Below are 24,168 nucleotides of genomic sequence, written 5' to 3' on the forward strand. Positions count from 1 at the left end.
GCCAGAAAGTTAAACAGATTTGTAATTTACTTCTATTTAAAAATCTTAATCCTTCCAGTACTTATCAGCTGCTGTATGTTCCAGAGGAAGTTCTTTTCTTTTTAAAATTCCTTCCTGTCTGACCACATTGCTCTCTGCTGACACCTCTGTCCATTTTAGGAACTGTCCAGAGTAGGAGAAAATCTCCATAGTAAATCTATCCCGCTCCGGACAGTTCCTTAAATGGACAGAGGTGTCAGCAGAGAGCACTGTGGTCAGACAGAAAGGAAATTCAAAAAGAAAAGAACTTCCTGTAGAGCATACAGCAGCTGATAAGTACTGGAAGGGTTAAGATTTTTTAATAGAAGTACTTTAAAAATCTGTTTAAGATTCTGGAGCCAGTTGATATGGGAAAAAAAATGGAATACCCCTTTAATACTACCGCTACTAGGAATCTTACACATACTGGAGCTAGGGTTGCCACCTGGCCGGTATTTTACCGGAACAGCCGGTGTTTTGGCCACCCTGAAGGTATTTTTATATAAAAAATTCCGGCAATGCAATGGCCAATATATATCCAATCAATCCTCCAACTCCCAGAATGTTGGACTATATAGTAGTATATAGTACATGTCAAGGTTTCCCAACCAGGGGTGCCTCCAGCTGTTGCAAAACTACAACTCCCAGCATGTTGGACTATATAGTAGTATATAGTACATGTCAAGGTTTCCCAACCAGGGGTGCCTCCAGCTGTTGCAAAACTACAACTCCCAGCATGTTGGACTATATAGTAGTATATAGTACATGTCAAGGTTTCCCAACCAGGGGTGCCTCCAGCTGTTGCAAAACTACAACTCCCAGCATGTTGGACTATATAGTAGTATATAGTATATGTCAAGGTTTCCCAACCAGGGTGCCTCCAGCTGTTGCAAAACTACAACTCACAGCATGTTGGACTATATAGCAGTATATAGTATAGGTCAGTGTTTTCCAACCAGGGGGGCCTCCAGCTGTTGCAAAACTACAACTCCCAGCATGTTGGACTATATAGTAGTATATAGTATATGTCAAGGTTTCCCAACCAGGGTGACTCCAGCTGTTGCAAAACTACAACTCCCAGCATGTTGGACTATATAGCAGTATATAGTATAGGTCAGTGTTTTCCAACCAGGGGGGCCTCCAGCTGTTGCAAAACTACAACTCCCAGCATGTTGGACTATATAGTAGTATATAGTATAGTTCAGTATTTCCCAACTACATAGCCTCCAGCTGTTGCAAAACTATAACTCCCAGCATGCTGGGAGTTGTAGTTTTGCAACAGCTGGAGGCACATCTGGTTGGAAATCACTGACCTCTACTATATACTACTACATAGTCCAACATGCTGGGAGTTGTAGTTTTGCAACAGCTGGAGGCACATCTGGTTGGAAAACTGACCTATACTATATACTACTATATAGTCCAACATGCTGGGAGTTGTAGTTTTGCAACAGCTGGAGGCACCCTTGGTTGGAAAACACTGACCTATACTATATACTACTATATAGTCAAACATGCTGGGAGTTGTAGATTTGCAACAGCTGGAGGCACCCCTGGTTGGAAAACACTGACCTATACTATATACTGCTATATAGTCCAACATGCTGGGAGTTGTAGTTTTGCAACAGCTGAAGTCACCCCTGGTAGGAAAACACTGACCTATACTTTATACTACTATATAGTACAACATGCTGGGAGTTGTAGTTTTGCAACAGCTGGAGGCACCGCTGGTTGGGAAACACTGACCTATACTATATACTACTATATATTCCAACTGGGAGTTGTAGTTTTTGTTTAGGACAGCTGCTGAGCCACAGGCTGTATCAGAGCATGCTGGGAGTTGTAGTTAGTAACTAACTGCAACTCCCAAATTTGGTAGAAAAAAAAAAAAAAAAGGAAAGCGATAAAAAAACTCCCATCACAAACAAATAAAATAGTCCTGTTAAAAACTACAGATCAGGGCGCAAAAAATGATTCCTCATACAGGCCGTATAAGGAGGAAATTTTTTTTTTATAGGAGTCAGAATGGGACAAAATTTCTCCAGCATATGTGTATCCAGTGATGTCACGCATATATAATTAATTATGCAAATTAGCATGGCCGGTATTTTTTTGCAAGAAAGGTGGCAACCCTAACTGAAGCCTGGAACCTTTCGGCCTGGGCTACACTGTGACTTCAATGTGGTGGCGACATTGGGTCTTGTGTCGATCGAACCCCAAGAGAGGGAAATCCTAAATGTTCTGCCACCACAAAAAACCAACAAATCACACTGAACTTCCTTCGTACTACCCAAGATTGAAAACATCCCAGGAATCACAGCATGGCCTGGGCCCTTCGTTCGTCGTAGGCCGAACCTTCTCAGACATTTCTAGAGACATTTTTAGAGACTTACTATGTACACGTTCCTTATACTGTGAAAATAGACAAAGAACGTGCCAAAACTGAGCCACAGAACATCCCTTAATCCAGAAGAACGTCATCGATAGTGCGCTTCCAATTACTCTTCACCTCACCCAAAAGGTGCCCCCTGTGAGGATGGGCAGATGGCTGTGGTTTATAAGTTGGCTTTGAGGAATGAAAGCTGCGAGCCTATTATTGTTACAAACAATTTCTTGAAGGACGTCTCCAGGAAGGACTGTAGCGCCCCCTTAAGTTGTCAGTGTGACGCTTTGATCACTAGGTACTTGCATTTTTTTTCATTTTACACTGCCTGTAAGTTAATAAAATCCATACTTGTGGTGTCGGGTGCAGGTAATTTGTGTAATTAACCTTTTCGTGATGCCAGGGCGTGGTTGACCAAACACCACCTGAGGTAGACCAGCTTCTCCTGTGCCAGGCACGAGGCAAATAATCACTCCGATGCAAGGTTACGGATAACTGGTTTTACTGGGGTTGGAAAGATGGTACAATCCGTTACAGCTCAGATTAGAATGAAGGAGATGCAGGATGAACTTAGGGAAGCTTATCGGCTTGCTGGGACTTATAGTAGATTGTGCTGTATATGACTGACTTGACTTGTATGCAGCCCACGCTAGACTTTAGTGACTTGGACTTGACTTGAACTAATCCCCGGACTGTAGTGCTTACGGCAAGGCTTTGACTTTCACCTGGGTACTGCGATTAACTGGTAGTTGATGTGTGGTTGCTGGACTAGGCCTCAGGCCTCTTTCAAAATCACCTCACAGACAGACTTCATACTGCACCAAGCTGTACCACAGCAAGAGAGAGAGAGAGAGCTGAACCCTCACTATATATGGGAGCAATTTAGAGAGATCCCATTGGCCGGATAAGTCACCTGGTTCACCTTTGCATACTCCCCTAACAACAAGGTTCTTAACGACAGGATTTTTACAGTAACAAGTGCATAGAAAATACTAATACATTAACCCTTATATAACATTGCATTATATAGTGCATTATAGAGAGGAGAGTGGGCCCAACACGGACATTAAAGGAGTACTCCGGCGCGCACTTTTTTCCTTTTATCCCGTCCGGGCTGCAAAATAAAAGAAAACACACTTTCTCTTACCTGCCAACGAGCCCCCGGAGCTCCAGTACACTCCGGTAGAGGTGTTCGGTCCCCGGGCTGTATTCTTCTTACTTCCTGTTAGCCCGGCACGTCACACGGAGCTTCAGCCTATCACCGGCCGCAGCGATGTCCCGCCTCAGCCAGTGATAGGCTGAAGCTCCGTGTGACGTGCCGGGCTAACAGGAAGTAAGAAGAATACAGCCCGGGGACCGAACAACTGTACCGGAGTGTACCGGAGCTCCGGGGGCTCGTTGGCAGGTAAGAGAAAGTGTGTTTACTTTTATTTTGCAGCCCGGACGGGATAAAAGGAAAAAAGTGCGCGCCGGAGTACTCCTTTAAAGCAGCATCTTCCACACAGGATAGGCAGGAGTACAGAAGAACACGTGATTCTTTACTGGGTCACCACACACTTTTATCTCACCCTCCAGCATTACCTTAGTAGGTGGTTCTGGCTTCATCTGACGTCATCTGTCATATAACTACTACTGAGATCACATGACAATTCAGTGGGAGTGGTCTGATATACCATGGTGCTGGTGGTCATCGCTGTTGTAGTTGACAATGGAGAGGGGCAGCCCCTGGGTGAGGGTAAAGATCTGACATGATGAAGGTCACCTAATGGATATAGTTCCTCCTCCTACTCCCTGTTAGGGCATGTCCACCTCTGGGAATCACCCTTAAAGGGGTACTCCGGCCCTAAGACATCTTAAACCCATACAAAGGATAGGGGATAAGGTGTCTGACCGCGGGGGTCCTGCCGCTGAGGACCCCCGCGATCTTGCATTCGGCACCCACCTCTTTGAGCTGCACGCCGCGCTGCCAGCTCACAAACTGACGGGTGCCGACCACGGGACCAGAGTATCGGGACATCACGACTCCGCCCCCGTGTGAAGTCATCCTTTGCCCCCGCTATGCAAGTCTATGGGAGGGGGCGTGACGGCCGTCACGCCCCCTCCCATAGACTTGCATGGCGGGGGTGGGTGCTGAATGCAAGATTGCGGGGGTCCCCAGCGGCGGGACCCTGCTGTCAGACATCTTATCCCCTATCCTTTGGATAGGGGATAAGATATCTTCGGGCTAGAGCACCCCTTTAAAAAAGTAGGAAAAAATTAGAGGGTTGGTCCTCTTGACAACAACCCAAAAGTGTTCCAGCCATCGCTCCTCAGACCCCCAGTCTACATCTATGGTATCAGGCTTTCCTAGAGTCTATACTGCAGATACTCCTGACATCTTCAGAAAACACCTAATGGGGGGGTGACTGTAAAGCAAAACTTTGGGGGCTGTTGAGGGTCCTATCCTGCAACAAAAGCTGAATTTACATTTAGGGGGGATTCACACAAACACAAATACAAACCCCTTTTTGCATCCTCATAATGGCCGCAAGTCTCAGCCCCACCGCGGACCTAGTGGCTCATCAGACCTTTGGTCAGGCTGGGATGTGTAGCCATAATATGGACATAAAAATGCGTTCTTCTGTAACTAGTGTTGACCCAGCCTTAGTGTTCTGAATTGGTTATTTTAGGTCAGTTGTATCCAAACTGTGACCAACCCTTATCTCAAGACTAAGCAAGCCCCGCCATCAGTAGTATTGGTGGTGTAGAAGGGTTCACTCTCACTGAGGTGTGACTAACCTCCCTATGAACTTTTCTCCATTGGTGACAATGCCAATCATGATGGTCGTGATGGTTGTCACCCAGCTGTGGGTGGGGATTTGGTCAGTCTCCAACCACTTATATTACTGGGATGACCTATGGCTCAGATCGGTGGAGACCCTTCTCCATGATAAAGGATATTAAGGAAATAGATCTAGTAGTATGGCGACACAATGGGTGAAAGGAAGGTGAAATTAATTTTTTGTGACGCCAGGGCACCGTTAACCTACACGGTCCGAGGTTGAGATAGCTTCTCCTGGGCCCAGCGCGGGCACAATGAATACACCGAGGCAAGGTTACGGATAGCTATTTTAATGGTTGCAGAAATTAGTAAATATGTGACAATACAGACTTTGGTGCAGAGGGAAGTGCAGAGTGATCTAGGATAGCCTGTCGCCTTGCTGGGATTTGTAGTTGCTGAAGCTTGAGATTAAATGGCAGCCCAAGCTGACTTGAAGACTTTAGTCTGACTGACTGAAGAGAATGTTTTCCCCCGAAATGTTATGCTCACCGCTAGGCTTTGACTTTGACCTCAGCGAGGGGGGGTCCTGAGATTGGTGGGGCTGAAGATTTTGGATTTCTTCTCCTTAGGCCTTCTCCGACTTCTTCACATACTGACTGTACTTCAATCCACACTGATCTCTGCAGTCAGACTTAGGATGAATTTTTTTTACAACAAGAAGGACCTATGGATGGAGGGTAAAATTACAATTTCTATTTACAATTGATCACTAAGGGGGAGATTTATCTAAACCTGTCCAGAGGCAAAGTTGCCCAGTTGCCCATAGCAACCAATCAGCTCGCTTCTTTCATTTTTAACAAGACCTATGCAAAATGAAAGAAGCAATTTGATTGGTTACTATGGGCAACTGGACAACTTTTCCTTTGCACAGGTTTTGATACCCTAAATTTACCATCCATTAATGCTTACAAACACAAAATATAACTTTTATTTTGCTAAAAAGAAGTTAAAAACCACAGCAGGTAGGTCACAAATCCGATATCTTAATATTATTTCAGTGAATGTGCATGCCTCTTGACCATATAGCTTTTGGTATTGCTGCAGCTGCAGTCTGCAATAACTAGATAGGATATCACTTGGACCCTGCTGCCCCGACGTTTCGCCACAAACAAGTGGCTTTATCAAAGACTATGGGGCAAATGGTGTGTGTTTGAGCCGTGCTAGGGTTTATATAACCTCCTATGTATGATGTCATCCACAGGAAATGACCTCAGTCATATTGTTTATACTCCTATTGGTAAAATGATAGATGGACAGATACATTGCCCAATCAGTAATCAGCTTCCAACACCACGTATAATTCCCACAATGCCTGATCATGATGTCAGTATGTCGGACACATGTCAGACCAATAAGATACATACCTGCCCACAGAATTGATTCAGATTGGTTATCCACCATACCTACGTAGATGCGCAACAACACCTGCGCCGGGAGATAGTCGCCACTGCGAACGCGATCTCCTCTGATTTGCGCACTCCTAGGATACACTTCCGTTCACCCCTTCATTCTGCGCACGCGCACTCATTGTTTGCATTGGTAATCATTGGTCCGTTACCCCACTGACGTGGCAGTGTCCTATTGGTCCTCGCACTGTCATGCGCAGTGTCATAGATGCGCAATATATCCTGCGCTAACTGATAGAAGTTCTTGCAATAATATAACTATATGAACAGCCCCTGAATGGGACTTATATTAATAGGTGGTTGCATAAAATAGGCTAGAACTTACAGGTAAGTATTAAAGGGGTACTCCACTGCTCAGCATTTGAAATAAACTGTTCCGAACGCTGGAGCCGGTGCCGGGAGCTCGTGACATCATAGCCCTGTCCCCTCATGACTGTCACGCCTCCTCCCATAAACTTGCATTGAGGGGGCAGGGCGTGACATCATGAGGGGGCGGGGCTATGACATCACAAGCTCCCGGTGCCGGCTCCAACTGTATGCATCCAACTGGGAAGGGTGAGCTGACTCCACTTTTTTTCTATTCTTCACAAGTTTTTCCTGAATATTACGTCCTCTACGGTAGGTAATAGATGGAATTACAGTAATTTCTTCCTTAAATCAGTGTCAGATGTCAATAATGTATAGGCCAAAATCTTCTCAGGATACTGATAAGGATGACCATTATGATTTTGATTACTGATCAATATATATATATATATATATATATATATATATATATATATATATATTAAAAATATATATATATGCTAACATGCTGCAGAAAAACATATTTGCTATTTACTTGTAACTAAGATGACCTTGGGATGAGGCCAAAAGATGCAACATAAGAAGAGGTTGGAAATTGGGAGATAAAATATTTGAAGAAATATAGACTGTGCAGAAGGACAGATATATCCGGAATTTTCTGGTAGAATAGGGGGATGGCAACATAAGTGAACTATGGCCAAGAAAGAAATGAATGATTAATATGCTAATATATACAGACGCAATACTCAAATAACCAATCAAAATATAACATGATGATTTTGATGTGATAAATAACCAACCCTTTTAGTCAAATGTAAAAACCAATGTACTTCCGTATAATAAACAGAACTCCTTGGGATAGCTCCTTAGCCAGTATGGTGAGAAGGAGATAATATACCAACTTCTTGTCTGGTGTTTATTTCTTGTGTCGACACTCAGCAGTATACAGCGGCTGTCACGCACATTTTAAGGCCTAAACAGCAGCCAACTTTGACAATACCAAGTGTCTTCTGATTATTTTGGTCAAACGTCCCGATGCACCTGCTTGTTCTATCTTCAGTACTTTTAGGTTTCTCTTGCAAAAAATTTCAAAAAACTTCGCCCTGGTGTAAGCCTTGTGTAAAACCTTTTTTGGGGTAACCCCCGTGAAATAAAACAACGGTACAAGAGATCACATTCCTCCTGGAATTTACTGGTATCTGAACTATTTCTTCTGGCTCTAATATACTTTAGGCTGTGTTCACTCTACACTTTTCCCCCCTCAAAAAAAAAAAAAAAACGGACTTAAAAAAAAAAAAAAACGGACATTAACGGATGCAAACGGATGTTATCCGTTTGGATCAGTTTGGATCCGTAATTATTCAGTTAATAAACCCCCTTCAAATTTTTTTTTTTGTTCTGAGCATGCTCAGAAGTAAAAACGGATCGAAAAAAACGGATCAAAAAAACGGATGCAAACGGATGACCTTAAAGGCTCATCTGTTTTCCATAGACTTCAATGTTAAATTTACCGTATCCCTTTTTTCTTCCATTTTTTTTTTTGACAGAAGAAAAAATAATGCATGTGCCGTTTTTTTCTGCCGTCAAAAAAATGGAAATGAGCGCAGGCAGGTACAAACGGATGTAAACGGATTGTAAAAAAAAAAATCACATTGACATGAATGGGATTTAAAAAAAAGTTTTTAATACGTTTAAAGCTTGCAAGAATGGAACCGAAACGGGGATGAAAAAAACACGGACAGACGGCCGTGTGAACGCACCCTAACTTGGGGTTATCCCAAAATAATGTTACATAATGCTTACGCCAGGGCACTGAAGATAGAACAAGCAGGTTTGACCAAAATAATCAGAAGATACTTGGTATTGTCAAAGTTAGCTGCTGTTTAGGCCTTAAAGGGGTATTCCAGGCAAAAACTTTTTTTTATATATCAACTGGCTCCGGAAAGTTAAACAGATTTGTAAATTACTTCTATTAAAAAATCTTAATCCTTCCAATAGTTATTAGCTTCTGAAGTTTTCTGTCTAACTGCTCAATGATGATGTCACGTCCCGGGAGCTGTGCATGATGGGAAAATATCCCCATAGGAGCTGGACAGCTCCCGGGACGTGAGTCATCAGAGAGCAGTTAGACAGAAAACAGCAACTCAACTTCAGAAGCTAATAACTATTGGAAGGATTAAGATTTTTTAATAGAAGTAATTTACAAATCTGTTTAACTTTCCGGAGCCAGTTGATATATATATATATATATATATAAAAAAAAGCTTTTGCCTGGAATACCCCTTTAAAATGTGCGTGACAGCCGCTGTATACTGCTGAGTGTCAACACAAGAAATAAACACCAGACAAGAAGTTGGTATATTATCTCCTTCTCAGCATACTGGCTAAGGAGCTGTCCCAAGGAGTTCTGTTTATTTTACAGAAGTACATTGGTTTTTACATTTGACAAAAAGGGAAGGTTATTTATCACGTCAAAATCATCATGTTATACTTTGATTGGTTATTTGAGTATTGCGTCTGTATACATTAGCATATTAAGCATTCATTTCTTTCTTGGCCATAGTTCACTTATGTTGCCATCCCCCTATTTTACCAGAACATTCCGGATATCAACTGGCTCCAGAAAGTTAAACAGATTTGTAAATTACTTCTATTAAAAAAAATCTTAACCCTTCCAGTACTTATCAGCTGCTGCATAATACAGAGGAAGTTATTTTCTAATTTCTTTCCAGCCTGACCACAGTGCTCTCTGCTGACACCTCTGTCCGTGTCAGGAACTGTCCAGAGCAGGAGAGGTTTGCTATGGGGATTTGCTCCTACTGCGCACTGCGGTCAGACAGAAAAGAATTACACAACTTCATGTGGAACATACGGCAGCTGATAAGTACTGGAAGGATTAAGATTTTTAAATAGAAGTCATTTACAAATCTGTTCAACTTTCTGGCACCAGTTGATTTTAAAAAAAAAAATAATAATTTCCAGTGGAGCGCCCCATTAAAGCTGCTTTCTTCCAGAAACAGCACCACCCCTATCTGCAGGTTGTGTCTGGTACTGCAGCACAGACTGATTTCCTTCACTGTAGCTGAGCTGCAATACTAGGCGCAGCTAGGGTTGCTACCTGGATGCTATTTTACTGGCACAACCGGTATTACATATACCGGCAATGCAATGGCCGGTATATATCCAACCAATCCTCCAACTTCCAGAATGTTGCATCATATACCAGTGTCTCCCAACCAGAGCGCCTCCAGCTTTTGCAGAACTACAACTCCCAGCATGCCCGGACAGCCGTTGGCTGTCCGGGCATGCTGGGAGTTATAGTTTTGCAACAGCTGGAGGCACCCTGGTTGAAAAACACTGACCTATACTATACTGCTCAAAAAATATAAAGTGAACACTTAAACAACACAATGTAACTCCAAGTCAATGACACTTGTGTGAGATCCCACTGTCCACTCAGGGAGAACACTGATTGACAATCAATTTCACATGGAACAGACAACAGGTGGAAATTATAGGCAATTAGCAAGACACCCCCCAATAAAGGAGTGGTTCTGCAGGTGGTGACCACAGACCACTACTCAGTTCCTATGCTTCCTGGCTGATGTTTTGGTCACTTTTGAATGCTGGCGGTGCTTTCACTCTAGTGGTAGCATGAGACGGAGTCTACAACCCACACAAGTGGCTCAGGTAGTGCAGCTCATCCAGGATGGCACATCAATGCGAGCGGTGGCAAGAAGGTTTGCTGTGTCTGTCGGCATAGTGTCCAGAGCATGGAGGCGCTACAGGGAGACAGGCCAGTACATCAGGAGACGTGGAGGAGGCCGTAGGAGGGCAACAACCCAGCAGCAGGACCGCTACCTCCGCCTTAGAGCAAGGAGGAGGAGCAGGAGGAACACTGCCAGAGCCCTGCAAAATCACCTCCAGCAGGCCACAAATGTGCATGTGTCCACTCAAACAGTCAGAAACAGACTCCATGCGGGTGGTATGAGGGCCCGACATCCACAGGTGGGGGTTGTGCTTACAGCCCAAGACCGAGCAGGACATGTGGCATTTGCCAGAGAACACCAAGATTGGCAAATTCACCACTGGTGCCCTGTGCTCTTCACAGATGAAAGCAGGTTCACACTGAGCACATGTGACAGACATGACAGAGTCTGGAGACGCTGTGGAGAACGTTCTGCTGCCTGTAACATCCTCCAGCATGACGGGTTTGGCGGTGGGTCAGTAATGGTGTGGGGTGGCATTTCTTTGGGGTGCCGCACAGCCTCCATGTGCTTGCCAGAGGTAGCCTGACTGCCATTAGGTACCGAGATGAGGTCCTCAGACCCCTTGTGAGACCATATGCTGGTGCGGTTGGCCCTTGGTTCCTCCTAATACAAGACAATGCTAGACCTCATGCTGCTTCGTGGATAGGGAATACGTTTTTCAGGACTGGACTACTCCTTTAATGACCGTTTCACAGCAGGCTGTAAAGTGAGAGGATTTGTAGTCAGTTGTGATGACATCTAGTGGTGGATGTGAATATTACATTATATTATTCTACCACATTCACATTATGTTGCCGTCTTGTACTTTAAAGGAGGACTGGACGGATTATTAAGTATAATATGAATAATTATCCTATCACCATCTCGTCATATTATTATCATTCTGTATTTTATTATCTCTATTGTTAACACTGCCGCCATGTCAGTTCTCCCACTCATTTGCGCTACTTCCGTGTCATGTGACAATCACGTGATTCCTCTATCGCCCGTTACACAGCCTCGGCCATCTTTGAACACCCATGACTCAGATTCTTGCCAGTCATCCCTCACTGTTCCTATTGGACGATATGTTGTGACGTCACAGCACAGCGCCGGAAGTTCCGGGGCGTGTGTGTCAGGCTCCTCCCCCATCTCCCGGCAGATCACAGAGTCATGGCGGCGGTGAAGATGCTGATTCCCGGAGCAGTGACAGGCGGGGAGCCCGCGGAGCTGGACTGGATGAGCCGGGAAGTCACCACCGGGGTGAGGCCGGGTTAGGGACCGCATGAGGCGGGGGAGCCTAATAGAGCGCAGCCCTGGGGTTCTGCTGGGACTTGTAGTTCTAGCACAGCCCGTTGTTATAGATCTGCTCTCGGGAAAGATGAGTGATGACCCTTTGAGGCCTCCATAGCCCTGATCACTCAGCTTTCCCAGACTCCTGGTACTTCTGCCATATAGAGATGGGTGAACACTATGTTGGATCATTATGCAGATTTCTCATTCAGGATCCTTGGAAAGCTGAGTAAGATCCCCATGAAATGTGTAATATTGGTCATCACTCAGCTTTCCCAGACTCCTGATAGCTAGTTCTGCCTCATAGTGTCAGGTAGTTCTGCCATATAGAGATGGGATGACACTATGAGGCAGAACTAGCTATCAGGAGTCTGGGAAAGCTGAGTGATAACCAATTATACACATTCCATGGGGATCTTACTCAGCTTTCCAAGGATCCTGAATGAGAAATTTGCATAATGACCCAACATAGTGTCATCCCATCTCTATATGAAAGGAAAATGTTGGATCATTATGCAGATTTCTCATTCAGGATCCTTGGAAAGCTGAGTAAGATCTCCATGGAATGTGTAATATTGGTCATAACTCAGCTTTCCCATGCACCTGAATGATAAATCTTCATAATTATCTGACATCTGTATATAACACTACTGTAAGGCAAAACTACCATTCAGTATCCCAGTAAAGCCAGGTGATGATCCCAGGACCTCTAGTGGTAAACACCTAGCTTTTCCTCACTCCTGATCGGTAGTTCTTCCTTATTCTGTCATATAGATATGGGGGCACATTATGTTGGCTAATTATGTGAATTTGCCATTCAGGTACATGAGAGCTGAATGATCAGCTATATGGCTGACATTTCATATGCCTATATAGATGTTGCTCAGCTTTCCCAAGCTCCTGAATGGCAAATCTGCATAATCTCAAATCAAATGTCCCCCATCTTTGTCTGTACACTAAGGCAGAACTACCATTTAGCAGTCAGGAAAGCTCATTGGCCACCACTATGGAAGCCACAGGGGGGGGGGGGTCATCACTCAGCTTTCCCGGGATCCTGAATGACAGATCTACCTAATCATCCCCATCTCTATATACCAGTACAGTAACATTGGATGATTAGACACATTTGGCATTCAGGGTCCCAGTGATGACTTTTTCTGTGGGTCAGTGGTCTCAAACTGCGGCCCTCCAGCTGTTGCAAAACTTCAACTCCCAGCATGCCCGGACAGCCAACGGCTGTCCGGGCATGCTGGGAAGTTGTAGTTTTGCAACAGCTGGAGGCACCCCTGGTTGGGAAACTCTGACCTATACTACATACTACTATATAGTCCAACATGCTGGGAGTTGTAGTTTTGCAACAGCTGGAGGGCCACAGTTTGAGACCACTGGTGTGGGCTGTATAGGGTTAATCACTCCTGTACTGGTGTATTGAGATGGGCACGATTAATGTGCTATTCAGAGTCCTGGGAAAGCTGATTGATTGAACCCCTCCCTGTCTGCTATACTGGCGATTACTCAGCTTTCCTAGACTCTGAGCGATACCCCTACCTTCTATTTGTTCCTCTGTATTAATATGCGGTTGTATTTTATACATACCTTGAAGGAAAGAAAGGCAACCTACCTGTCATTACCACAGGACTACTGGCTGGGAAGCCAACTGTCTACTGTATGGAACAGTTTGTGTGCTGATCTGCTGCTGAAGATAGGAAAGTGGGAGGATCCAGGAAGGGGCATTTATTATAAAACATCATTCCCCTAGTAGAATCCCAAAGTCAAGTTTAAAGGGGTACTCCGCCCCTAGACATCTTATCCCCGGGGTCCCGCTGCGGCACCGCACTTTCATTACGGACGGATACAGAGCCATACAGTGGACGGAGCAGCGTAATGTCATGGCTCCGCCCCTCATGACATCACGGCCCACCCACTTAAGGCAACTCTATAGCACTCCCATAGACTTGTATTGAGGGGGCTGGCCGTGACATCGCGAGGGGCGGAGTCATGACGTAAGGGTACTCCAACCCCTGTATCGCCCGTCATTACGCACAGAGCGAACTCGCTCTGTGCAGTAATGATAGCGCGGTGCCGCAGCGGCAATCCCGGGGGTCCCCAGCAGCGGGACCCCGGCGATCTGACATCTTATCCCCTATCCTTTTGGATAGGGGATAAGATGTCTAGGTGCGGAGTACCCCTTTAAGCTAACAATCGAGTTTACAAGTTTTTATAGCCTTAGCTGAATGGCAGCAGTTTTTCCAATGGTTTACAGCTTCAGTCTTGTATAAGTGAAGGGAATGGAGGGTCAATAGTTCAAGTGTCTCTAGTCCTGCAAAAAACATATTTCATTAACCCCTTATCAGTGAGAGGCGAGGTTACCCATGGGTTCCCTGTAACATCCGGACACGACACTATGGAAAGTATAAGTATTGCCGCTCCTAATTGTGCGTTGCGTGCCATATAGTGCAGCACACGAAAAGCTTCTTCACGGTCACTTAACGTGTTGGTTTTGCGGTTACGTGAGGCGCTGCATCCATTGGTCTTTATTCTTACAGTAGAGAATTCATTACTTAGAACTTTTTGTGAATTGCGACATTTAAACTTTATTTTATTTTTTATTCCAATCTAAATTTAGTCGGAGTCGGAGTTGGTGCATTATTTGCCGACTCCACGTACCCAAAATTTTGTCCGACACCTCGACTCCACAGCCCTGATTTCCACACACCAGTACAATAAGGCAGAACTTCCATTCATGAGTCAGGAAAAGCTCTATGGAAGCCACATCACTCAGCTTTCCCAATATCCTGAATGTGAGATTTAATCATCCAATGTTCCTGTACTGCCCTATAGAGAGGGGAACATTATGTCGGATAATTATGCAAATCTGCTATTCCGGAGGCTGGGAAAGCTGGGTAAGATTCGAATGGTATGTGTAATATCGGAGATATTGGTCATCACTCAGCTTTTCCAGCCCCCTGAATGGTAAATCTGTTTAATCATCTGATATAATGTCCCACTGTCTTAATATCACAGTACAATAAAGCAGACCTATCATTCAGGATCCCAGGAAAGCTGACTAATTAGCGCCTTTTCCAGTGATATACATTTACAGACCTAAGCATTCACTCAGCTTTCCCAGACTCTGGTCGCTCTGCCTTTATATCGCTCATCTCTATACACTAGTACAATAAGGCAAAACTACTATTTCAGGATTCAGGAAAAGCTGAGTAGTCCCCACTAGGGAGGGCACAAATGATGATCACTCAGCTTTCTTGGGATCCTGAATAGCAGATAAATCTATTCATCCTAGTTTCTATATACCGTTGCAGTAACATTAGTTGATTAGCCTCATCTGGTATTCAGGATCACAGGAAGCTGGGTCATGAACACCTATCGCCTTTATAGTGGTGACAACCCAGCTTTTCCTCTCTGACTGGTACTTCTGTCTTATTGTGTTCTGACATTATATCAGATGACTATGCAGATTTTTCTTTCAGGAGTCTGGAAAAAGCTGAGTGATCACCAACATAAAGATCTTACTTTACTTTCCCAGGATCCTGAATGACAAATCTGCCATATGACAATTTAAATATCAAACTTATTTTCCACCACCTTTTGGACAGTAAAATAAGGCAGAAGTACCAATCTGTAGTGAGGAAAAGCTGAATTATTGACCCAATAAAATGTCCACGGGAGTCATCACTTTTCGCAGATCCTGAATGTCAGCTGTCTAATCATCCATTTTTACTGTACTGTTGGGAGATGAAGATAGAAGAACATCATTATGTCAGGTGATTATGCAGATTTCTCATTCAGGAGCCTGGGAAAGCTGAGTAAGATCCCTTTAGAGATGTGTAATGTCAACCGTATTTGTCATCACTCAGCTTTTCCCAGGCTCCTGAATGGCAAATCTGCATAATAATCCGACATAATGTTCTCCCATCTTTATGTATAAGTACAAGAAGGCAGGACTACCAATCAGGAAAAGCTGAATGATCAGCTAAATGGCGTCCACATGGGTCGTCACCCAGCTTTCCTGGGATCCGGAATCTATGTCATCACCATCTCTATCTGCTAGTACAGAAAGAGCAAAGGATTAGATTCCTATGGCATTCAGGATTCCAGGAAAGCCGTGTGATGACCCTCTGTGTCCTCCATATAGCTGATCACTCTGCTTTCCATGGCCCCTGAATGTATTTTTCCATATAAAGATAAGATAATATTATGTTGACTATGCAGACCTGCCATTCTAGAGATCTTCCTCAGCTTTCCCAGGGTCCTCAACGGCAGGTCTGTCTGGTTAGGATGTGAATTGGGGTTGGCTCATGTCACTGTATAACTAGTCAGACCGTTCAGGATGATGAGTGAGCTGGGTGACAGCTAAATGACTGGACGTTCTGTCCAGTCATTCAGCTGTCACCCAGCTCACTCATCATCCTGAACGGTCTGCCTACTTATACAGCCATTGAGGTGGTAATGTGAGGGAAGTGTCAGACTCACTGCTGCCACCTGCTGGGGTAACGTGTTACTGCAGCTCTGGAGGATTTGATGCAGTACGTGTGGTCATGTGACGTCTCCCCTCTCTGCAGACGACCATCATGGCGGTGGAGTTCGATGGCGGTGTGGTTCTCGGTGCCGATTCCAGGACAACCACCGGGTAAGTGTATGGGATAGGTGTGTGCGGTGTGACTGTGAGGGGGGGGGGGGGGGGGGAGTATACACCCACAGTATGGACAGCGCCTCTCCTCTCCACAGGGCGTACATCGCTAACAGAGTCACCGACAAGCTGACCCCCGTACATGACCGCATCTACTGCTGCCGCTCTGGCAGTGCCGCGGACACTCAGGCCATCGCTGACGCCGTCTCCTACCAGCTGGGCTTCCACAGGTAAGAGGACGGGTCCTGGACTGTCCGCCAGTAAAGGGGTACTCCGCTGCTCAAACTGTTCCCAACGCTGGAGACGGGAGATGGTGACGTCATAGCCCCGCCCCCTCAATGCAAGTCTATGGGAGGGGGCGTGACTGAAGTCACGCCCCCTCCCATAGACTTGCATTGAGGGGGCAGGGTGTGATGTTGATCAACTGTTGCCAGATTTGTAAATTACTTCTATTTAAAAATCTTAATTCTTCCAGTACTTATCAGCTGCTATATGCTCCACAGGAAGTTCTTTTCTTTTTTGAATTTCCTTTCCAGTCTGACCACAGTGCTCTCTGCTGACACCTCTGTCCGTGTCAGGAACTGTCCAGAGTAGGAGAGGTTTTCTATGGGGATTTGCTCCTTGCTCTGGACAGTTAATGAGACAGACAGAGGTGTCAGCAGAGAGCACTGTGGTCAGACTGAAAAGAACTTCCTCTGTAGCATACAGCAGCTGATAAGTACTGCAAGGGTTTAGATTTTTATATAGAAGAAATGTACAAATCTGTTTAATGTTCTGGCACCAGTTGATGTAAAAAAATAAAATAAACAGCGGAGTACCCCTTTATTTCCTCTATCTGGGTGAGCTGTAGTGGTGTTCCCCTTTATTTCCTCCATCTGGGTGAGCTGTAGTGGTGTTCCCCTTTAATTCCTCCATCTGGGTGAGCTGTAGTGGAGTTCCCCTTTAATTCCTCCATCTGGGGGAGCTGTAGTGGAGTTCCCCTTTAATTCCTCCATCTGGGGGAGCTGTAGTGGAGTTCCCCTTTAATTCCTCCATCTGGGGGAGCTGTAGTGGAGTTCCCCTTTAATTCCTCCATCTGGGGGAGCTGTAGTGGAGTTCCCCTTTAATTCCTCCATCTGGGGGAGCTGTAGTGGAGTTCCCCTTTAATTCCTCCATCTGGGGGAGCTGTAGTGGAGTTTCCCTTTAATTCCACCATCTGGGGGAGCCGTAGTGGAGTTCCCCTTTAATTCCACCATCTGGGGGTGCTGTAGTGGAGTTCCCCTTTAATTCCTCCATCTGGGGGAGCTGTAGTGGAGTTCCCCTTTAATTCCACCATCTGGGGGAGCTGTAGTGGAGTTTCCCTTTAATTCCTCCATCTGGGGGAGCTGTAGTGGAGTTCCCCTTTAATTCCGCCATCTGGGGGAGCTGTAGTGGAGTTCCCCTTTAATTCCGCCATCTGGGGGAGCTGTAGTGGAGTTCCCCTTTAATTCCACCATCTGGGGGAGCTGTAGTGGAGTTTCCCTTTAATTCCTCCATCTGGGGGAGCTGTAGTGGAGTTCCCCTTTAATTCCGCCATCTGGGGGAGCTGTAGTGGAGTTCCCCTTTAATTCCTCCATCTGGGGGAGCTGTAGTGGAGTTCCCCTTTAATTCCACCATCTGGGGGAGCTGTAGTGGAGTTCCCCTTTAATTCCTCCATCTGGGGGAGCTGTAGTGGAGTACCCCTTTAATTCCTCCATCTGAGGGAGCTGTAGTGGAGTTCCCCTTTAATTCCTCCATCTGGGGGAGCTGTAGTGGAGTTCCCCTTTAATTCCACCATCTGGGGGAGCTGTAGTGGAGTACCCCTTTAATTCCACCATCTGGGGGAGCTGTAGTGGAGTTCCCCTTTAATTCCACCATCTGGGGCAGCTGTAGTGGAGTTCCCCTTTAATTCCACCATCTGGGGGAGCTGTAGTGGAGTTCCCCTTTAATTCCTCCATCTGGGGGAGCTGTAGTGGAGTTCCCCTTTAATTCCACCATCTGGGGGAGCTGTAGTGGAGTTCCCCTTTAATTCCTCCATCTGGGGGAGCTGTAGTGGAGTACCCCTTTAATTCCTCCATCTGAGGGAGCTGTAGTGGAGTTCCCCTTTAATTCCTCCATCTGGGGGAGCTGTAGTGGAGTTCCCCTTTAATTCCACCATCTGGGGGAGCTGTAGTGGAGTTCCCCTTTAATTCCACCATCTGGGGCAGCTGTAGTGGAGTTCCCCTTTAATTCCTCCATCTGGGGGAGCTGTAGTGGAGTACCCCTTTAACTCTTGTCTGTCCCCCTGCAGCATTGAGCTGGGCACCCTGCCCCTCGTCCACACAGCGGCCAGTCTCTTCAAGGAGATGTGCTACAAGTATCGGGAGGAGCTGATGGCCGGCATCATTGTAGCCGGATGGGACCAGAGGAAAGGGGGGCAGGTAAGGAGACCCCCCCCCCCCCCCCCCCACTACCATCATGTGTTATCCAGGCCCCTCCCCCACTACCACCATGTGTTATCCAGGCCCCTCCCCCCATGTCAGTCCAGACCTCTCACCCACTACCATCATGTTATCCCGGACCCCTCCCCCATGTCAGTCCAGACCCCTCCTCTACTACCATCACGTGTTATCCCGGACCCCTCCCCCACTACCATCATGTGTTATCCTGGACCCCTCCCCCATGTCAGTCCAGACTCCTCCGCTACATCATGTGTTATCCAGACCCCTCCCCCACGTCAATCCAGACTCCTCCTCCGCTACATCATGTCTTATCCCGGACCCCTCCCCCACTACCATCATGTGTTATCCCGGACCCCTCCCCCACGTCAGTCCAGACCCCTCCTCTACTACCATCATGTGACATACCGGACCCCTCCCCCACGTCAGTCCAGACCCCTCCTCCACTACCATCATGTGTTATCCAGGCCCCTCCCCCACGTCAGTCCAGACCCCTCCTCCGCTACCATCATGTGTTATCCCGGACCCCTCCCCCACTACCATCATGTCTTATCCCAGACCCCTCCCCCACGTCAGTCCAGTCTCCTCCTCCGCTACCATCATGTGTTATCCCGGACCCCTCCCCCATGTCAGTCCAGACCCCTCCTCTACTCTCATCATGTGTTATCCAGGCCCCTCCCACACATCAGTCCAGACCCATCCTCTACTACCATCATGTGTTATCCCGGACCCCTCCCCCATGTCAGTCCAGACTCCTCCTCTACTACCATCATGTGTTATCCCGGACCCTCCCCCACGTCAGTCCAGACCCCTCCTCTACTACATCACGTGTTATCCCGGACCCCTCCCCCACATCAGTCCAGACCCCTCCCCCACTACCATCATGTGACATACCGGACCCCTCCCCCACTACCATCATGTCTTATCCCGGACCCTCCCCCACTACCATCATGTGTTATCCCGGACCCCTCCCCCACGTCAATCCAGACTCCTCCTCCGCTACCATCATGTGTTATCCCGGACCCCTTCCCCATGTCAGTCAGACTCCTCCGCTACCATCATGTGTTATCCAGGACCCCTCCCCACTACCATCATGTGACATACGGACCCCTCCCCCACGTCAGTCCAGACCCCTCCTCTACTACCATCATGTATTATCCCGGACCCCTCCCCCACGTCAGTCCAGACCCCTCCTCCGCTACCATCATGTGTTATCCAGGCCCCTCCCCACGTCAGTCCAGACCCCTTCTCCGCTACCATCATGTGTTATCCAGGCCCCTCCCCCACGTCAGTCCAGACCCCTCCTCTACTACCATCATGTATTATCCCGGACCCCTCCCCCACGTCAGTCCAGACCCCTCCTCCGCTACCATCATGTGTTATCCAGGCCCCTCCCCACGTCAGTCCAGACCCCTTCTCGCTACCATCATGTGTTATCCCAGACCCCTCCCCACTACCATCATGTGTTATCCCGGACCCCTCCCCCATGTCAGTCCAGACTCCTCCTCTACTACCATCATGTGTTATCCCGGACCCCTCCCCCATGTCAGTCCAGACCCCTCCTCTACTACCATCATGTGTTATCCAGGACCCCTCCCCCACTACCATCATGTCTTATCCGGACCCCTCCCCACTACCATCATGTGTTATCCCGGACCCCTCCCCCATGTCAGTCCAGACTCCTTCTCCGCTACATCATGTGTTATCCAGACCCCTCCCCCACGTCAATCCAGACTCCTCCTCTACTACCATCATGTGACATACCGGACCCCTCCCCCATGTCAGTCCAGACTCCTCCTCCGCTACATCATGTGTTATCCCGGACCCCTCCCCCACGTCAGTCCAGACTCCTCCTCCGCTACCATCATGTGTTATCCAGGACCCCTCCCCCACGTCAGTCCAGACCACCTCCTCCCCTGCATGTGACCTCCCCCCGGACCTTCTCCCCTCCCCCCGGACCTTCTCCCCTCCCCCGGACCTTCTCCCCTCCCCCCGGACCTTCTCCCCTCCCCCGCATGTGACCCCACCAGACCTCCTCCCCTCCCCCGCATGTGACCTCCTCCTCTCCCCCGCATGTGACCCCCTGGACCTCCTCCCCCTCACCTGTGACCTCCTCCTCCTCTCCCCCTCACCTGTGACCTCCTCCTCCTCCTCTCCCCCTCACCTGTGACCTCCTCCTCCTCTCCCCCTCACCTGTGACCTCCTCCTCCTCCTCCTCTCCCCCTCACCTGTGACCTCCTCCTCCTCTCCCCCTCACCTGTGACCTCCTCCTCCTCTCCCCCTCACCTGTGACCTCCTCCTCCTCTCCCCCTCACCTGTGACCTCCTCCTCCTCTCCCCCTCACCTGTGACCTCCTCCTCCTCCTCTCCCCCTCACCTGTGACCTCCTCCTCCTCTCTCCCTCACCTGTGACCTCCTCCTCCTCTCCCCCTCACCTGTGACCTCCTCCTCCTCCTCTCCCCCTCACCTGTGACCTCCTCCTCCTCCTCTCCCCCTCACCTGTGACCTCCTCCTCCTCCTCTCCCCCTCACCTGTGACCTCCTCCTCCTCCTCTCCCCCTCACCTGTGACCTCCTCCTCCTCCTCTCCCCCTCACCTGTGACCTCCTCCTCCTCCTCTCCCCCTCACCTGTGACCTCCTCCTCCTCCTCCTCTCCCCCTCACCTGTGACCTCCTCCTCCTCCTCCTCTCCCCCTCACCTGTGACCTCCTCCTCCTCCTCCTCTCCCCCTCACCTGTGACCTCCTCCTCCTCCTCCTCCTCTCCCCCTCACCTGTGACCTCCTCCTCCTCCTCCTCCTCTCCCCGTCACCTGTGACCTCCTCCTCCTCCTCCTCCTCCTCTCCCCCTCACCTGTGACCTCCTCCTCCTCCTCCTCTCCCCCTCACCTGTGACCTCCTCCTCCTCCTCCTCTCCCCCTCACCTGTGACCTCCTCCTCCTCCTCCTCTCCCCCTCACCTGTGACCTCCTCCTCCTCCTCCTCTCCCCCTCACCTGTGACCTCCTCCTCCTCCTCCTCTCCCCCTCACCTGTGACCTCCTCCTCCTCCTCCTCTCCCCCTCACCTGTGACCTCCTCCTCCTCCTCCTCTCCCCCTCACCTGTGACCTCCTCCTCCTCTCCCCCTCACCTGTGACCTCCTCCTCCTCTCCCCCTCACCTGTGACCTCCTCCTCCTCCTCCTCTCCCCCTCACCTGTGACCTCCTCCTCCTCTCCCCCTCACCTGTGACCTCCTCCTCCTCTCCCCCTCACCTGTGGCCTCCTCCTCCTCTCCCCCTCACCTGTGGCCGCCTCCTCCTCTCCCCCTCACCTGTGGCCTCCTCCTCCTCTCCCCCTCACCTGTGGCCTCCTCCTCCTCCCCCCCCCCCCACCTGTGGCCTCCTCCTCCTCCCCCCCCCCCCACCTGTGGCCTCCTCCTCCTCCTCCCCCCCCCACCTGTGGCCTCCTCCTCCTCCTCCCCCCCCCACCTGTGGCCTCCTCCTCCTCCTCCCCCCCCCACCTGTGGCCGCCTCCTCCTCCCCCCCCCCCACCTGTGGCCGCCTCCTCCTCCCCCCCCCCCCACCTGTGGCCGCCTCCTCCTCCCCCCCCCCCCACCTGTGGCCGCCTCCTCCTCCCCCCCCCCCCACCTGTGGCCGCCTCCTCCTCCCCTCACCTGTGGCCGCCTCCTCCCCCCACCCCCCTCACATCACATGTGACCTCCTCCTCCCCCACATGTGACCTCCTCCTCCCCCACATGTGACCTCCTCCTCCCCCACATGTGACCTCCACCCCACCCCCCTCACATGTGACCACCCTGCCCTCCCCCCATCTCTCTACCATGTGATCCTATTGCAGGTGTACACGGTGCCCATGGGGGGGATGATGGTGCACCAGCCGTTCTCCATCGGTGGCTCCGGCAGCTCCTACATCTACGGTTTCGTGGATTCTACGTACAAAACGGGGATGACAAAGGAGGAGTGTCTGAAATTCACCGCAAACGGTGAGATCATGTGATCAGAGGACGGCCCCGCCCCCTGCAGGGTGACATGGCTCCTCCCCTTATTCTCCGGTGTGACCTCTTCTTCTCCTTGCAGCTCTGGCTCTGGCGATGGAGCGGGATGGGTCCAGCGGGGGCGTCATTCGTCTGGCCGCCATCACAGAATCGGGTGTGGAGCGTCAGGTGATCCTGGGGAACGAGTTGCCGCGGTTCCCTGTGTCGTGATGTCGCCCGCTATCCCCTGTGTCACCTTTTATGTTTTTGTTACTATTGTAATGATGACCTGAATAAACCTGATGATATACTAGTGTACAACCGCCTTATACTGCACCGTGTGTACAATATCGCAGCATTAATGTGCAGCACTCAAAGGGTGTGTACCGTGTGGTGGTATGTTATACAGTAGGGCGGTGTGATGTCTGTACTGTGTGGTGGTATGTTATACAGTAGGGTGGTGTGATGTCTGTGTGGTGGTATGTTATACAGTAGGGCGGTGTGATGTCTGTGTACTGTGTGGTGGTATGTTATACAGTAGGGCGGTGTGATGTCTGTACTGTGTGGTGGTATGTTATACAGTAGGACGGTGTGATGTCTGTACTGTGTGGTGGTATGTTATACAGTAGGACGGTGTGATGTCTGTACTGTGTGGTGGTATGTTATACAGTAGGGCGGTGTGATGTCTGTACTGTGTGGTGGTATGTTATACAGTAGGGCGGTGTGATGTCTGTGTGGTGGTATGTTATACAGTAGGGCGGTGTGATGTCTGTACTGTGCGGTGGTATGTTATACAGTAGGGCGGTGTGATGTCTGTGTACTGTGTGGTGGTATGTTATACAGTAGGGCGTTGTGATGTCTGTACTGTGTGGTGGTATGTTATACAGTAGGGCGGTGTGATGTCTGTACTGTGTGGTGGTATGTTATACAGTAGGGCGGTGTGATGTCTGTGTGGTGGTATGTTATACAGTAGGGTGGTGTGATGTCTGTACTGTGTGGTGGTATGTTATACAGTAGGGCGGTGTGATGTCTGTGTGGTGGTATGTTATACAGTAGGGCGGTGTGATGTCTGTGTGGTGGTATGTTATACAGTAGGGCGGTGTGATGTCTGTACTGTGTGGTGGTATGTTATACAGTAGGGCGGTGT

At 48.6% G+C, this 24,168-nt stretch overlaps 1 protein-coding gene across 1 annotated transcript; it reads left to right on the forward strand.

Annotated features, from left to right (window-relative positions):
* Positions 1-11,707: 11,707 nt before the first annotated feature.
* Positions 11,708-23,359, forward strand: PSMB6 (proteasome 20S subunit beta 6). Its single transcript, XM_056570027.1, has 6 exons — positions 11,708-11,946; positions 16,557-16,624; positions 16,723-16,854; positions 18,912-19,041; positions 22,886-23,030; positions 23,125-23,359. Exons 1-6 carry the CDS (start codon positions 11,857-11,859, stop codon positions 23,250-23,252), a joined length of 693 nt encoding a protein of 230 aa, XP_056426002.1. The 5' UTR covers positions 11,708-11,856; the 3' UTR covers positions 23,253-23,359.
* Positions 23,360-24,168: the final 809 nt, after the last annotated feature.

The sequence above is a fragment of the Hyla sarda genome, chromosome 4 (assembly GCF_029499605.1).
Source record: "Hyla sarda isolate aHylSar1 chromosome 4, aHylSar1.hap1, whole genome shotgun sequence".
NCBI classification, from domain to species: domain Eukaryota; kingdom Metazoa; phylum Chordata; class Amphibia; order Anura; family Hylidae; genus Hyla; species Hyla sarda.